Source organism: Pseudorca crassidens, chromosome 1 (genome assembly GCF_039906515.1).
Source record: "Pseudorca crassidens isolate mPseCra1 chromosome 1, mPseCra1.hap1, whole genome shotgun sequence".
Classification (NCBI taxonomy): domain Eukaryota; kingdom Metazoa; phylum Chordata; class Mammalia; order Artiodactyla; family Delphinidae; genus Pseudorca; species Pseudorca crassidens.
The window spans coordinates 181,893,515-181,911,685 of record NC_090296.1 but is presented as its reverse complement, the minus strand read 5'-3'; the positions used below and the strand labels follow the sequence as shown (position 1 = coordinate 181,911,685).

The 18,171-nt window shown below is 42.6% G+C and overlaps 1 protein-coding gene across 8 annotated transcripts in view; it reads right to left on the bottom strand.

Moving 5' to 3' along the window:
* NRP1 (neuropilin 1) overlaps window positions 1–18,171 on the bottom strand; it is a 142,071-nt gene that overhangs the window by 39,395 nt on the left and 84,505 nt on the right. For all 8 annotated transcript variants that reach the window (XM_067702423.1, XM_067702413.1, XM_067702439.1 and 5 more), the window contains 2 exons: window positions 7,104–7,259; window positions 3,841–3,985 (listed from right to left, as the gene is read on the bottom strand). In XM_067702423.1, the coding sequence (XP_067558524.1) occupies window positions 3,841–3,985; window positions 7,104–7,259 (301 nt within the window). The remainder of the gene's footprint in view (window positions 1–3,840; window positions 3,986–7,103; window positions 7,260–18,171) is intronic.

The window sequence follows — 18,171 nt, the reverse complement described above, 5'->3', positions numbered from 1 at the left end:
CTCCACGGAGGGGACCATGGCCTCTAAAAGATGAAAATTATCTACTCTGGTAATTAAGAAGAAAACACGGAGGGCTTCCCTGGTGGCGCAGTGGTTGAGAGTCCGCCTGCCGATGCAGGGGACACGGGTTCATGTCCCAGTCCGGGAAGATCCCACATGCCGCGGAGCGGCTAGGTCCGTGAGCCATGGCCGCTGAGCCTGCGTGTCCGGAGCCTGTGCTCCACAACGTGAGAGGCCACAACAGTGAGAGGCCCGCGTACCGCAAACAAACAAACAAACAAACAAAAGCCCCAAAAAACAAAAAAAAAAAGAAGAAAACACTGATACCATTGTCTCATTAGGGGCTCTGTTTGCTGGGGCCTATTCTAGGTTCAATTTATTGAGTACCATGAACTGTTTAATTTACTGGGTACCATTTAGTGAGCATTTACTCTAAGCCAAGCGTTATAAAATCCTTTCACTTAAATCTTCATTACAGCTGAATCAAGGAGATGGAGATCTACTGACTGACAAGGAGATGGAGATAAGAGGGACTGAGGGTCTTGTCCATGGTCACTCATTCACTAAATGGACAGCCCAGAGCAAAGCCTGGATATGTCTGCACGCCTTCTTTCTGTGTGACCATCGTTATGACACACTGGCCTCTCCCAAAACCTGCTTTGATCAGTTATTTGGCAGTTGTAGCGATCTTACTAGAAAGATCTTACTAGGAAGTGTCTAAAATATATTAGGGGTCGTGATTAAGACAGCAGCAGTATGCAATTTGAAAAAAATTAGCTACTTAAAGTAACTGTAAAATAGAATATGTGTGAAAATATCAAAACATGGTATTTTAGACCTCTGTTTAGATAACTAGGTCATTTAACTATTTTTAAAAATCCAGTAAATTATTTGCCTTGTTTACCTGTAAAGACTCATATGCCTAGAATTACCTTTCAGGAAAATCCTTGTGAAAATGAGAAAGGGCAGTTCAGGCTTAAACAAGGATTTTGTTTAATTAAAAGGAGAGCCAGAAATTCAGAATTCACACTAACGCATTTGGAGTCTTTATGAAGTTTACTTCTTTTTTTCTGGTACAGTGACGTGAAATTAGGTGGGAGGAATGGACCAGAAATTTCCACCCTGCCCTCAGATGGCCTTGTTTCTATGAATTTATGGGTAGTCTCTCACATTTGTAATGCTCTGAAAATGACCTAGAACTTTCATGCAACTGCTGATCAAGAATAAAGCCAAGGTGGGACTCCCCTGGTGGTGCAGTGGTTAAGAATCTGCCTGCCAACGCAGGGGACACCTGGTCCAGGAAGATCCCACATGCCACGGAGCAGCTAAGCCCGTGTGCTACAACTACTGAGCCTGTGCTCTAGAGTCTGCGAGCCACAACTACTGAGCCTGCGTGCCGCAACTACTGAAGCCCGTGTGCCTAGAGCCTGTGCTCCGTAACAAGAGAAGCCACTGCAATGAGAATTCTGTGCACCACAATGAAGAGCAGCCCCCGCTCGCCACAGCTAGAGAAAGCCAGTGCACAGCAACGAAGACCCAACGCAGCCAAAAATAAATAAATAAAAAATAAATAAAAAATAAAGGAATAAAGCCCTTTTGTCCCTCCAAGCCCTTCTCTACCCAATTCCTGCCTCTAAGGACTTGAACTTTCTAAATGCTTAGATCCTAAAACAATAAACAAGTCTGTCTCTAGGATGGAAATAAATAAAATTTGGGGAAGAAATCAAAAGTCAGTTTTCACTTTCCAAAACGAACTGTACTGTAAACAAATGTTTTTTTTTTTCCTCCTTCATTAGCTCTTTTTCAAATTGCTTGTAATTTCATGGAAAACTGCCCAGGTGATCTTTTTTTTTCCTTTAAAAGTCAATAGTTTCCTTCTCTAAAAATAATTATACTTAAGAGGATAAAAATAAAAACAATAGTGTTGGCATTCATGCAATGCGAAGTTAAACGCCCTTAATATGTATACTAACGTTATATGAAAGATAGTTCACAGATTTTTAAAAAAATAAATTTATTTATTTATTTTTGGCTGCGTTGGGTCTTCGTTGCTGTGCTCGGGCTTTCTCTAGCTGCTAGATATGGGATCTTCCCAGACCAGGGCTCGAACCCCTGTCCCCTGCATTGGCAGGCGGATTCTTAACCACTGCACCACCAGGGAAGTCCCAGTTCTCAGATCTTTAAACATTGTTCACTTTTAATTACTTTTTGGTGAATCAGTTACCGATTCTGTCTTTGAAGTTTTAAGCTTACTATGGAGGTTACACTGTACTTTTTTTTTTTAATGAAAAATTTGCAGTGTATTTACTTAAATGGAAAGGAATTCTAATGTGACTGCTACTTACTTCAGAATACAGAGTGGTTGTACAAGAAGATCAATGGACAAGTAAGAGCAGTACTGGTCGCCATAGAAACACAGTGAGAATAACAGGACCTTCTTTTACTCCCTGCTCGGTACCTGCCTATCTTTTTCGCCACTTAATCGCCCAGTACCTCATCTTCGCCTCTCAAGTGGATATAATCCACCTACTTGTTCCAAATTTAACAGAGACTTTTAAAGTTCTTTTAATGTCAGAAGAAACAAACTCAAAAACGAGAAATACTGACAAATTGATTTCTAATGTTAGCATATTCATTCAACAAAAGATAGACATATATTGAGCCAAAACCTAGGAGAAAGTTGTCAGGGCAGTTAAGTGAGTAAAAGGAGAAATTCTGGTAAATTAAACTCCTCCTGAACAGCTACAGCTGATGAGGCCACCTCTAGACCTCAAAATTAAAAAGACAGGTAAGTCAGACAGAGAAAGGGAAATATTGTATGATATTGCTTATATGTAGGATCTAAAAAGAAATGATACAAATGAACGTATTTACAAAACAGAAACGGACTCACAGACTTAGAGAATGAACTTATGGTTACCGGCGGGGAAGGGTGGAGGGAAGAGAAAGTTAGGGAGTTTGGAATTGACATGTACACACTGCTATATTTAAAAAGGATAAGCAACAAGGACCTAACTGTATAGCACAGGGAACTCTCCTCACTGTTAAGTGGCAGGCTGGATGGGAGGGGAGTCTGGGGGAGAATGGATACATGTATATGTATGGTTGAGTTGCTTTGGCTGAAACTATCACAACATTGTTAACTGGATATACTCCAGTGTAAAATAAAAAGTTAAAAAACAAAACAAAAACAAGTAAGATGCAGGGATATAATATATAGCACAGGAATATAACCAATCTTTTGTAATAACTTTAAATGGAGTATAATCTACAAAAATATCAAATCACTATGATGTACACCTCAAACTAATATAACATTGTAAATCAACTATGTTTCAATTAAAAAATATATATGTAAATTAGAAGAAAAAGTAAAAAGACAAAGCAGGTGAAGAACATTTCACGCAACAGTTATTTATTGTAAATCTACTAAGTAGCAGTCAGTGTGCCGAGTACCGAGGAGACAGAGGATGATGGGGAAGGTACCTGCCTTCTTGGAGCTTTACCTGCCTTCCTGGAGCTTGCCGTCTAGCGGAAAAGCACCACTTAGTAAATACCCACCACACGTCAGGCTATGTAAATGCTTCGTATCCACTAGCTGATCCGTTATCACAACAACCCTGTTTTCCAGGTGAGATAACTAAGGCTTTGAAAGGTCATAAACTGCCCAAAGAAATAAGCCAGCGAGTAGTACAAGGAGGCTTTGAACTCACTTTTGTCTAAATCCAAAGCGTATGCTCTTAACTATCAAATGAAAATGACCAACCCCATTTACACCAAATGACTCTCCCAATATTTAAAAGTTTACATAAATCAAACCCAGGTGATCTTCAATCTTACCTGTTATCTTGCAGCCATAGACTTCAAATCTCATAGATATACCAGTTTCCCAAGTCATAGGTTTCATTCGGACAAATCGAGTTATCAGGGGTTTGGGGAAAACTCCAATCACAACATCTGTGGGGTTGGTGTTTCCCTGAAAGATCTAGATGGAAAAAGGAAGGGCCCTTTAATAGCAGACATTTTGGATTGTCTGAAAACAAATCCAGAAATATGTTCTCACCAGTGCTTGTCAAATTATTTACAATTTCCTCACTGTTTACCGTGGTTGAGGTAGTGTTAATAATTTGTCATGTTATTTTTCCAAATAATGGCAATCAGAAAGAATTGTGTCTAATATAGAATGTTGTCCTAATCATCTATTCAATTTTCTGAAAGGACAGAGCCTCCAGAGGTACTATTATAAGGATAGCATTTGTTATAGAATACTATGCTATTATCTAAAAAAGTGGGAAAATTATTAACATTATCAGAAGGACTTACAGAATACTGTAGACAATTCTTGGGAACTCTCACTATTATACTTTCCCAGGAACCCCTCAAAGGAGTGCTTTTTGAGTTCAATATAGGGTCTGACTTTTTGAAAATTCTAGGTTATGTTCAGCAGGAGGTCAGGGAGCTTCCTCCCTTTTAACTTCATTTCTTGATGGAAGATCTTATCCCTGACGTTTATGAAAGACTTTAATCTTTTTCAGTTATTGGTAAAATTATGTGTTAGTGGTCAAAATCAAAACTGAGTTATAAATGATATGTAATGGAGAATCAGTTTTCCCAGGGCTTCTGTTTCTAGTTTCAAAAATGAGTCATTTTATTCTAAGAAAGATGAGGCATGTAACTGCAGATGTAATGAGTGCCAGTCACGAACCGGTTTCCCACAAGTGTCTGTCGGAGGCACTCAGCCTGGGCACGGCGCCACGGCAGTGTCCTCCAGTGAGATCTCTGAGGAACGGGGACTGTCTGCCACGTGGAACCCCCTGGCACTCGACCAGTCTCAGATGGGACTGAAAGCCTCCACTCCCCTGGATTTTACTCCAGCTCTGGGTGGGGACAGCTGTGTGAAAGCACCATGTCTCAGTCACAGGCCTTGTGTAGCTAGAGCATCCCTGGGCCATCAGAGGTGCAGAGACTCCCACCCACCTTCCCAGATGAGTCCTGGGAGGAGGAGGAGGAGGAGGAGGAGGAGGAGGAGGAGGAGGACCACCGTTCCCCTGGGAGAAGGGGCTTAGGAGAGTCAGCCTGGAGTTCTTACTCCATTTAGCCCATGAGGCCTGCTCCAGGGGAGGTGGTCAAATGCTTTACTAAGTCGGCTGTTAGCCGGATCCCTCTCCTGAGATGATTTAATATCGAATTTATCCCAGCCTGTGACAGCCTTTAGATTTCTGTCTTACTTCAGCAAATCTCTCTCGGAAACAATCTGTGTGGAAGCATTTTTGTGTGACGATGAATAATGGGGACATGCCTGAAGGAGCAGAGCTTCCCAAACCAGTGTTTCAAGGGCCAGTGGATCCACCTCAGGGAGGGACCACAGTCTGGTTCACCCTGAAGGCATTTTATATTTGCTGAAAACCAGGTAAGGACACACATGCCACCAACAGAAAGAGGGCTGCTGGAATGCTGGTGGTCGAAGGCCGCTGTTGCTGAGGTACATAAGCCAACTCTCTCTGAGGAAAGCAGGGCAGGGGGTGTGCCTGAAAGGCCCCAAAGTAGTGAAAGGCAGGTGGGCAACGAGAGCTGGACTCCGGGTGGATGTGGGGATTCATTCGGGTTCAGTGAAAGGGTGCAGACACATGCCAGGTCTTTGCTGACCCTTTATTCTTTCTGCCTCCTACTCTGGAAGGCCCTCTGTGTGCCAAGGTGACCCAGATCATGGACCAGGAGTGAGCTGTGTGCATGTCAGATGCCCCTATGGCCCTCGTGTGCTCCCCACACCCATATCCGGGCCACGCGGACCACTGCGGACCATGGCTGAGAAGCGTGTCTTGGAGAGACAGTGCTCATTGATTAAAGAGATGGCCTGAAAGCTGGGGTCAGCCCTCCCTACTCTCTCCGGGTTCTTCTGTATGTTGGTGTGTCCTTGGCATTAGTGTTTTTTCGTTTGTTTGAAACTAAAGCATGCCTTCAAAAAACGACTCCAAAACAAGAATAAGTCATTACACTCAGGGTCAAAATTTACTCACTAGATCTCCACCAATGATGACTATGAGGGTGTTTCTTCCCCAGACGGAGGATCTATTCCACATCCTCTGGGGCTAGACAGCGGTCTTGTGCTGGTCTGTTCACAGAGCAGCTGCATCCCTGTGTCTTCGGCCTTCCCGCCCGCCCCAAGGGACAGCGAGGGCTTTGCAGCTAATCAAAGCGTACTTATAGGCCTTTCACTTCACACCCAGGAGGCTTTTCTCAGTTTCAGACCCAGAAGGAGAAAATCAAGGCCAGGGATGCCCCAGATGGAGACAAGGACATGGTAATTGGTCTCTTCCCAAACCCAGGATTCCAGGCTACCTGGATCTTTGCTACTATCCTCACCAATTCTGTGCATTTCACTCGGCCTCCAGGGCAAGCTTTTAATTTGGGGGAGACAGCAAGCATGAGTTCTCCAAAATCTTTTGATTAGTAAATCAGAGCAAGCACAACTTCAAATAAACAGCAGGCTGAGAAAAACATCTCAGTTCCAAATATTCAGAGCAGAGTGCCCGGGGCGCAGGGCATGGTGCGGCCTCCTCCACAGCAAAGTAGTGAGGAGGTGGCGTGTGGCTCGTGGGATCTGAGGGGACACCTGTAGTTCTGCTCATGCGCACAGAAGCAGCCAAACACACTTGTAAATTAGTTTGTGAGCCACAGAGGGTAGATAAAAAGGAGTCTTCTAAAACCAGCCCATTACAGAGAGGAAGAAAGGATCAATCTATGAAAGAGAATGAGGAAACGCAGGCAGAAAGACAAAACAAAACAACTCCAGAGGTTCTAAGAGGACGGTGTTTATCCTGTGCATAGTCTGTGTCCCCGAGGGAGGTTTAAAGTGATTCTTGAGTTTGACTTAATTTGGCCGGTATTGACTTTTCTTGGAAACATCCATACAATTTCCTTTTGGCTTCTGGATCTGGGAACATGAGACCCCTTGGTCAGATTTAAACCTCTAATTGCACTTTTCATTTTAAATCAATTCGAAAATAAACCAGGCAAGACAGCAAGCTCCCAAACAAACAAGTGAAAATTGATCATCCACTTCAAAGACCCGATTGCTGGGGGAGGTGGAAGGGAAAACTTACAACAGGTTTATTTCCTTCTTTGATGGTGATCCAGTCTTCCCCGTTGGAGCTAATGTCTATCCTGTATGTCTTGACGTAGTATTTCTTCTTGGTTTCCTTTGAAATAGCTCCCTGTGTCCCGACAGCAGTGACAAAGCGCAGAAGGCCCAGGTCTACCTACAAGACAATACCAGCCTTGTCAGTTGCCCATCCTTGTACGTCCGGAATGTGGAGCATCTTTTCCTGTGGGTACCATGGTGTAGTTTTCATCCACCTGGGATCAACAAACCCTAATTCCATCGGCATCAACAACCCCAAGAAAGCCTCCAATACGATAAGACAGCAGCTGCCCTAGGTTGGCAATGGCCAAAAAACAGACCTTTCTCATCGTTGCCACCAAGATTGCTTGATCCTTGGTACAAAAGAGAAAACTGGGTTCAATATCGTGTTACTGTATTTTCTAAGAGATTCACAATACTTTCTAAACAGCACGTTAATAGATAGATGTCATTTTACAAATAGAAAATCAAGACAAACAAGATAAGCTCACATACTGGATACGGAGAGGCCTGGACTAGAACTTGAGTCTAACATGATCCCACTTCCCATCCCTCTGCAGCATCCTACCTCTTTCCAAACAGAATGTGGATCAGAACAATCCTGACTCTGAAAGCACTTGTGTGTACTGCGGGTTGAGAAACGGGCCATAGATTTATAATCTGGAATGGAGTCGAGGGAAGGAGGGCAAAGTTAGGATTTTTGATCCATCTAAATTTCTTCCTTTGCCGTATCTCTCCTTGTAGTTCAGCTTGAGAGGCAGAAGGATTCCCAGGCATCAATCTGGGAAGGAACGATGCCTCTGTGGGACAACAGCTAGGACTTGACAAGCTTCCACTGGTGAGTTTCCAGGGGAGATGTTCCTCAGCGCAATGGCCTTACCTTCATCCCTCACTAGACTTTCTCACACCCCTGACGGCTGGGCCACCTGGAGGGCACCACAGTAGTGATGACCAGAGGGTGACCAAAGCCCAAGGTCCCTGATTGCATCCCAGAGGTCTGCAGTGGCTTGAGTTGTTCCCATGGCCCTGTGATGTGAATGGGAAGGACAGAGATCAGGCCCTCAAGGTTCCAGTACTGGCTCTGCCTTGAGTTTGCTCTATAGGGCCTCTGACAAGTCACTTCATCTTTAGGCTTCTAGTTCTTCATTTGTAAAATGAACGAGTTGGACCAGATAACCCGGAAGACCCCTTCCCTCTCAGACTTCCTAGGACTCCATGCTTTCAGAAAAGTGAAATAGGTATTTTTTCTTTAACTTTCCTTATTTCCATTGTTAATAACCACGAATCATCTTAAAACAAAAATCATTACCAGTTTCTCTATATTAGAAATATTTTCCTTTTATGAATACATTTGATTATTCCTATAAAATTGTTTTCCTCTACTATGTCCTCTATTTATTGGATTTCTGTATAATACAGAGATTTTAAAGAAATGAAGCACAAATATTGGCAAATATTTTGTAAAGGACACAAAAAGTAATTGCACGTTACAACTGATTAAGAGTAACAAGATATTTCAACCGTATATTATATTCACTAGTAAGAGGCTGTTTTCCCTGAAAACGGAGACAAAAGCCAAAAAACAAAACCCCCCAAAAGCCCTAAGCACACCACCACCACCCCCAACCACAACTTCTGAATCCTGCTTTCCAGTTGCTAGATGACAACCCAATTTTCTGAAAACAATATTTCAATTAACCCTCTAGTGCCCATGGGTCATGAACAGCTAAAGAATTTCCATTTTATGTACAGCCTGCCTCGTGAAGAACGGCTATTGTCTTCCACGAATTGCTTTTCCTGAAGGCCCTTGGAGTAGTTAAATCAACAGGTTGCCAATTCCTTCAAAACTGAACCAAGACTTACATCCAGGAAAAACAGCAATGTCCCTGCCACAGAGAAGCCAACTTGAACTTAACACAATTCAACAATAGGAGATTTCATCTGGAAAGGAAGGGGATACCATTCAATGTAAAACAATCTTTATTTCATTTTCCTGAATTTTAAGATGTAAAGTCTAGGCTATAAATGCTTTCACCAGATTTAAAAGAAAAAAGAGCAAGCCTTTAATAGCAATAAATATTTTAAGATAATAATGGTGGATGTTCTAAATCTTAATTTTACAAATAAGTATTTGTCCAATGTATTTTATCAAGTGCCTATACTTGTTAACTGGAATTTGCATTTATTCCAAAAGTGAATACTAGTACTTTGTATGAATTTGTGTACAAATTTCAAAAAACGGAGGCAGTCCACGTTTCCCAGATTTCGCCAACAAAAATGCAAGCTCTTCAGTTAAATTTGAATTTCAGATAAACAACAAATGTTTTTAGTATAAGTATGTCCCATGCAATATTTGGGACATACTAACAACAGGTTCATTGCTTACTTGACATTCAAATTTAACTGGGTGTTCTTTTCTCGATGTTATCTGGCAAGCCCAAACCTAACTCTATTCTGGACAAATAACCAGATGATTTCAGGTTGCTGCAAAAACTCTGATTTCCTAATGCTGCAACTTGAAAGTTAATGGGTACTCTAGACATGGCTGCACGGAACTTTTTCAACTGTTTTCAGATGATCTCAGACACTTAGTGCTTTGCTGACTGTCCACTGAGTCATGCCCTCATGCCTAATACCGAATCCACTTTCAACCTGAAGGGTCCTTAAAAGCTTGACATCCAAGGGGGCATGAAGTAGAGCTGTGCAAATAAACTCTTCCTGTCAAACCTACAAATGGCTCTTCAGTTTGGAAATGCTTAAATTCCCATGAGTGTATATGCAGCTTAGGCTGACTGGAAATAACTCCAGAACTTCATTCCCTGGCTGTACTTCTATTTTTAAAATTTTGTTCTCAGGGTAAGATTTAGTTACTAGGTAAGAAAGAAGTTAACTGGTGGTCAACTAGAAGAATCCTAGGCACTAGAAACAACTAACTTGAAAGGAAGGAGCCATTGACTGAAATTAACCGGGTGCCAACACATGAAACGACATGAAAACACATGAAAGTCCCAGACTGAAAGGCCCCAAAGCATACGTATGAATCACTCGTAAAGAAGAAAAGGTATTTTCTTTTCTCAACAGCAATGAAATGCATTCACAACCTCCCCTTGTAATTGCATAAGGTTTCCTGTTGTGCTTTAAAACTCTGCAGATTCTCTTGCTCACTGTGCTGGGATACCTGAAATTTCATTTCATTTTTCTTCCTAACATTACTACTACTGGGTTTAGAAAGGATGAATGACAACCTCACCAAATGATTAGGACTGGGACTTGAACGACTGCAATTAAAAGTGAATGGCGGGCTTCCCTGGTGGCACAGTGGTTGAGAGTCCGCCTGCTGATGCAGGGGAACGTGGGTTCGTATCCCGGTCCGGGAAGATCCCACATGCCGCGGAGCGGCTGGGCCCGTGAGCCATGGCCGCTGAGCCTGCGCGTCCGGAGCCTGTGCTCCGCAACGGGAGAGGCCACAACAGTGAGAGGCCCACGTACCGCAAAGAAAAACAATACAAAAAACTGAATGGTACCCAGAACTCTACCAAGACGCAGACCAGCACTGTGGAGATGCTCACTGGCAACACCACAGAGGTTCTTTTAAGTCCTTTCTCCCTGGGGACCTTTGTGGAATGCCCTAACAGAGACCCTCAGCGCCTGAGAGAGTTTGGGAGGAGATAGATAACTCTCAGCCTCAGAAGCCCAACTGCTCACACCACAGGTATCTGTCAGGAGACCCAGAGGGACTTAACACCTGGGTGTTTATACCTTTCCCAGGGCTGAAGCCATCTCTGCTAATCATGACATTGGCCTCGATCTACCTGCTGTTTTAGTCTCACCTGCTGCATCTACCTCCCTCCAACCGTATCTTCCAGCCGCATAAAGTATTTATGCTTCCTAACACAAGATATGCCTTTTCTGTCTTTGTGCCTTCACATGTAAAGTTTTGTCAACTTAAAAGAACATTTTCCTCTTTTTTTTGACTGCAAATGACTATTTCCTCTTTTTGGTCTGATGGGCAGAATAAGGCACTTCTGACTCGAAGATGTTTAGTGCAAAGCTCAGGTCTCCATCTGTCAATTCATCATACTGTGTTTTTCCTCTACTTCCATCCAGACTTTTACGATTTCTTTTAAGGAATATCTGCTTTTCTATATAGAAAAGTGATAGATGTCTATTGAAAATTCGTAAGATGCAGAAGAGATTAAAGGAGAAATTAAAATCTTCATAAGACCACCAATAGGAAATAAAGGCTGATAATAGCCTTCCAGAGTTCTATTTCCTTATGCAAAATATATGTAACCATCATGTGTATGTTTTGTTATTGTAAAAATGAGGTCGTATTACCTCTATGTTCGATATCCTGCTTTTCGTTTAGTTTTATGGATATATTTCCATGCCAGAAGTATTTTTCTACATCATCAATTTCAATGGCTGCATGGTATTCTATGGCCTGACCGTAGCATCATCTATTTAATCAGTCGGCCGCCTGTGAACACTTCTACTCACCTTGACTGACATTCATCCAGTGGACACTTAGTACTGCGTTTCCACTAAGTTCTGTATTAAGTGGTGAGGATACAAAGAGCAGCAAGAATGGGAGACACAAACACAAGATTACAGGATGGGGCAATGCACGGGGGAAGGAGAGGTAGGGGGATTGGACACATCTCACAGCTGACTTTGATGTCTAAGACACCTACTGAAAGATGCACAGTAGGAGCTCACAAGTGGGTAAAAAGGGAAAGGCTGTTCTAGGGAGAAGGGGGAACAGGAAGGGCAGAGGCAATGGGGAGGAAATGAATGAATGAAATAACATCACTAGACAACCTACCATGTTTCCCTCACCGCTAGAGACACTATTTGTCAAGAAATGGATTGATCTCTAAAGACTACTGTGCTCTGCTCATTCGGAGGCCAAAAGAATCAGTTGTCACGACCACCGTTCAAAATCCGGCCGTCCTCTCGGTGGGCTAGCTTTCTGAATCTGATGAGCTCTCACCAACCTCACATCCAGTAGACAAGATTGGCGACCCAAGACAGGCAGCTGGAGAGACAAAGACACAACCCCGAGCAGTTCTACATAATGGTAGCCCTCTGTGTTTTGGAGGGTTCATCATCCTAAACAATATTTCCCTTCTTCTCCTAAAAATTCAGACACACATGGGGCTTCGCTGGTGGTGCAGTGGTTGAGAGTCCGCCTGCCGATGCAGGGGACACGGGTTCGTGCCCCGGTCCGGGAAGATCCCACATGCCACGGAGCGGCTGGGCCCGTGAGCCATGGCCGCTGAGCCTGCGCGTCCAGAGCCTGTGCTCCGCAGCGATAGAGGCCACATGCTTTCCCTAAATCCAATCAGCTCTGCTCCCATCACTATTTTCTTATTTTGAAAGAATGTCATTCATTATTTCACAGCTGCTTTATTTTTAATTGGAAGATGGGTGTGATTTCACATCTGAGTTTGATGTACTTTCTGTTTAACATTAAGGGTGATGGCGATGGGGTGGGAGGATGCGGGGGGGGGGGGCGGGTAGCACAGAGCTGAACGTCAACTGCATTCACTGAAACTGTGGAACGTTTCACTCCGTGTGTGTGACAAACATAAACATCTGGTACTTATCTGATGGTCTGTAGGCAATTTGACGGAAGTTTACCAAACTCCTTTTGAGTTCAAGTGGCCACTCTGAGTTAGCTTATCACTGTTAGCAGAAGTGACCCCATACGACATCCTGTTTCCAATATAAATATAAAAGCCTAACACTGCTGGTAGAATGTCTACCTACATCTTATCTTCACTGTGCTCCCCACACAAAGAGAAGACATAGCTAGACATCAGGCACAGAGGAGGAAAGCGCAACTTTCATCCCGGGTGGGGAGAGGCACACCAGTAGAAGAAAACAGCTGTCTTCATCCCCTTCTGGGGGGCAGAGGATGGTGTCCTACAGCTCCTGTGGGGTGAACTGTCCACCTCCAACTCCCTCTTCGTTGTAAGATGTCTACAGGTATTAACCTACATGCACTTTACGGCCATGGCATTGTCTTAGTAATGACAGGAAACACAATCCCCAGATAAACAGAAGCCAGGAGAGATACACATTTTACTGGGAATCACTGGAGGACAAAGGGCACGTTTTAGCATCGTGCGGTACATCGTGAAGCAAACCTCTGCAAACGGCTGGTTAAATACCAGCATGCAGCCTGCCAGCCGTGAAATAGACATCATCGCTTCCTATAATAATACACAACTAGCTATTGGTAACGTCGTAATGTGCAAAGTCTCATTTCTAAAATGAAAAATCTGTCTTGCTCAATAAAATACTGCCCATGGAGCAAGCATTGACAAGGGAGTGTTTCCAGGCTTTTAACATTCCCAAGACAGGTCAGTACAAGAGCCTGAAAAAATAAAGGACAAAGAACTGGAGTCTGATTAAAAACAGGAAAAATACTTTCTTGGTGGGGGGAGGTGGAGTGTGTCGGATTCTTTTTAGAGCATCTCTGATGACTCAAAGAGCTGTTTAATTCATCACTAGACACTACAAGCTAAAGAAAATATTTTTAAGCAATTGTCTCATTTCCTTAGATAACACACGTGCTTTCTGATAACGCCTAAGCATCTGAACATCGGTGCTGTTCCAGGATCTGGGGGCTTAATTCACAGCACCTGATCATCATGTTCCTTGACTTAGGATCTTGGACTTCTTATAGTTGCCAGTAGGAATACAACCATTTTATAGTTGGTGACATAATTCTCTCTTTATGTATTTTTCATGATTACTGTATTACACAGAAAAAACACGGATGGCTAAAATTACTATTATATATAGAAAATTCATAAGGCAACCCCTACGTGTCAGACATTTTATTAAGGGCTAAATTTATATACATTATCTTTTCAACTCTTAACAATCATACAAGGAACTGAGGAACAAAGTGATGTGTGAACCTTGCTCAGAGTCACGTAACTTGTCAGTGATTAAGCCAGGACTTACCCCAGATCAGACTGGTGGCCCATGTATATGCCGCTACACCCATGCTCTTCCTCAATTCCTATCTTAAAAAGCACAATTATCAAAAGGTAATTTAGAATTTCTTAGTGAACAAAAAATTAAATCTTAGAGATATTCTTTCTGGAAATTACATATTTGTATAATTATCGAGAATATGAAACCATTTATGATTACTTTGACTCCGTTTAACATTTACACTGACTACTGGAAAGCCAAATTTTACAAATGAGTCACTCATGCTGTTGAAAAACAAGACAGTGGTGACAGATCATTTTTAGCAAAAGATAATGAGAAAAGATTTAAAAATTCTGGTAAAGAACACAAATATCCAAGAGCAAGAAAAGTGCAGTGCAGGGAGAACGTCACAAATTTTCTCTTCTCGTCTTAATTGCTTGAATTATTTTTTTTTTCCATAAAGGAAAGCATTTTCCTGGGTGGAAGCAAACTACTGGTTGCAACAAAGCCTGTGCTGATAGTAAAACAATCCCAAGTGAATGAACTGATGAATTTTCCTTTCCGAAGACTTGAGTCAACCAGCTAGAATAACACTAGATAAGGCTGTGCAGCCCAGATGCAGTGCAAAGCCTGGCTTCCCTGATGCCACTGTACTTCGCGCAAAAGAACAACAAGGAAAGCACAAGACAAATGAAGTCCTCAAACAAGGGCTGACCTCTGTCTCCTTTGGCTGATAAAGGAGATTATGCTGTGGGGCTCCACTGCCTTTGGATGTTGGCATATCCTTTCATTCTCACATTAATATTTTTGGCATAAACCAGGAGCAACAAATTAAAGAAGAAATATTTAATTCTGATATGTTCTTGGAACTGGAGTGCCATGTGGTTCTTTCTGAAGAGTAAGATCTCTTGAAGTTGTTAGAACGGGCAAGTGGCATCGGCAGGAGGAAAGGAAAGGGACTCCGTACTGCAGGTTAATACCAGCATCTCAACTAGAGACATTTCCAGAACCCAGCTACCCAAATCACTCCCACGTGGAAACCACGAAGATGGAACTTGAAGAGGAGGACACTGTCTGGGAGGAGAGCACGGCGGGTCCACATCTCCTCAGGGTGTCTGATGCAGCATTTCAAAGACCTTTGAGAGCAGGGCAACAGGACTGTGACACCCACCGGAAAACGCTCAGCTTCACTGATGACATCAATTTAAGAGAAATATGGGAGGGGTCTTCACATATTCCATGCAAAATCTGAGGGCTTCTTTTTCCCTTCTATATTTTCTAGAACAGATATAATTGTGTTCAGAGAAAACAAATATTACATTTGAGTTCCTCTCTTACTCAATAAACCTGTAAAACCTGGACACCAGGACACAATGTATTCTGATAACAAAGGAGGAGAAAATGAGATCGTATGGGGGTTCCTATAGACTCTGCGATACAAGTAATCAGCATCAAAGACAATTGGAAAGTTCTATGTAGAGTTAAAGAGAAAGGCTGACCGAATGCCTAGGCTTTGGCAAAGATTGTTGTACATTTTTAAGACATACGCCAACCTGAAAACTCTGTTTTTCTTTAAAATGAAGAAGATTCATTACTTCAACACCATGTTCACTGGCAGATGGGGACCTCAGAAACTTTAACAGCTCAGTCAGGAGGATGACACTTAGATGGTCCCCTCTTCCAACTTAGATACTTAGGAGTTCTTACTGGGCGGTAAAAGATTCAGGGACTTAATATTTTTATTAACATTTTTTGAATACTTATTTGTAAGTTACACTAAATTGAAAACCTGAGCCTAATACTTTGATCTGGAAAGAGGATAAGTACTCAGAACAGAACAAATGTAATCCCTAGAAACCTGGTTAAGAATTTAACCTACAAACTCTGTAGTAAATATCGCATAGTGGAAATGTCTTAAGAAAGAAAAATAAATATGCTACCGTTTTAAAAAAAATTGTAACCAGCCTCAGATATGCATAAATATGATGTAGAGCTAGTCAAATGCCTATAGGACCCTTGTACCATGGGCTCTTGCTAGAAGATTCAGTCAGCAAAGATTTAGCAAGCATCTCCTGCATGGAGGACACAGGCTGGTTTAGGCTCTTCTGCTGTAACTCTTGGTTCCATCCATTAACTGTTTATTGTAATACTCATGAAAACTAGGGGAGCATTCTCCTAGTTAGAAGGCTTAATGGGCAGGAATTGCTCCGCATTGATCAACATCCTGTGAGATCAAGGAGACTGTGTGAACGGATCTCTGCTTCTGATGTCTGTCTCTGCTAAAACAAAGGGGGCGCAGTAATGGAAGAATGACTAAAGAGTGTTCTGGATGACAACCATTTTAAAATGTAACAGAAGAACTTATGACCTCCACACATAATTTCAGTAGGACTGTATCATGCAGATAAAGCATTTATTATTCTTGCTTTTATGATTAAAAACATTTCGGGCAAACTGTAAACCGATGCACGGAGCCAGGGTGCATGCCCACACGGATGTGTCTTAAAGCCCAATAATGGTGCTTCACGCATTGTAGACGCTTAAACTGAAAGTGTGAAATTAAAGTAAACCGAAGGATGCCAAGGGTTCAGATAAAACCATTTAATCCATTAAATTCAATAGATATATATGGTATGCCAGGCTCGGGAAGGAAGCAGGCCTATGCAGAGAAAAATAATACCAGACTGAAAAGAAGAAGGGCCACCGTGCCCACAGATGAGGCGCTGTGAGGTCCAGAAGACGATTACATGCACAAGGGGAAAGTTCAGGCTTTACGGAAAAGAGGTCATTTGAATCATTCAAACTGGACCTCATAGGATAGGATAAGATTTTGGCTGTGGAAGGGGTCAGGGTTGATGAGTTAAAGGCAGAAGGAACAGGAAAAAAAATCCCAGCCAATTTCCTGCATTTCAAAATATCTGATATGATGAACATTCTCCTTCTGTCTAGTATCTCTTGGCAAAAGTCCTTTAGAGAGCAGGGAAAAGTGTCCTCCCCACCCCGAGCCCCCAACACACATCCTCCTTTGCAGAGGCTTTCATGGAATCCATGGGTCCAGGCCAGGAAGTGCTGGGCTGGTGACAGAGAGACCATGCAATCTTATTGGTAATTAAACTTTCAGCTCATGACCATGCACTGCACTGCTGAGCTAATTCTGCTAAAATGTGTGCTTTCACTGCCTCTGGGAATCCAAGCATTCCTGGGAATAAACCTAACCCTCAGTCTGCATGAGCCAGATACCTCTCTCCTGAGTCTCAGGGCACACTGTCCAGCCCTACCCTCCATTTATATCTACGTTTGAAAGAAAACATCTCAATGAAATGGCATCAAAACTGCGTGTTTTCTTGAGGAGTCCACACTGCTGTCGAAATCACACTGTTTGCTCCTCAAACAATTAAAGAGAGGGCCATGAGTTGAGATCATGAGCTTCCGGTGGTGGGTATTTCCGTGTCTAATATCCCTTGCACTGTGGAGGGAAGCTGGTGGCTGGAGATTCTTCTTTTATCACACAAATAAGTGCTAGATACTTGGGTGCAAGAGAGGGAAGGTTACCAGATTCCTGCCCTCTCGTCAGTGAGGGAAAAAGTCGAGTAAACGATAAATCTCAATATAGAGGGAACTGGCTGCATTAAATACCCTCAATGAACTCTAGGGCTACAGGGAAAAATACCTGGGTGATGCAGGCAGCGCACGGTGGCGAAAAAGCACAGGCCCCAGGAGCACCTCTGTGGCTTTGATATTAAAGAACCACCTGGAGTATGTTTAGCAAATTAATTAGCCATTCCAAGCCGCGGTCTCCTCTTCTCTCCAACAAAAACACCAATGCATAGCCCATTTAGTTATTTTTCCTGGTTTTATGAGAGTCATAATGAAGCATTGGTACACACATTAAACATAAGAATGTGACCCTAATATTTCTTCCCTTAGTCATGTGGGTAATTGGAGTGTGTGTGTGTGTGTGTGTGTGTGTGTGTGTGTGTGTGTGTGGTTTTGCCTGTAGTAGCTAGATTGTTGTAACTTGTTTGAAAGAGGGACAGAGCCCTCTTTAACTTTAAATTCACCTAGCCCGACCTGCAGCA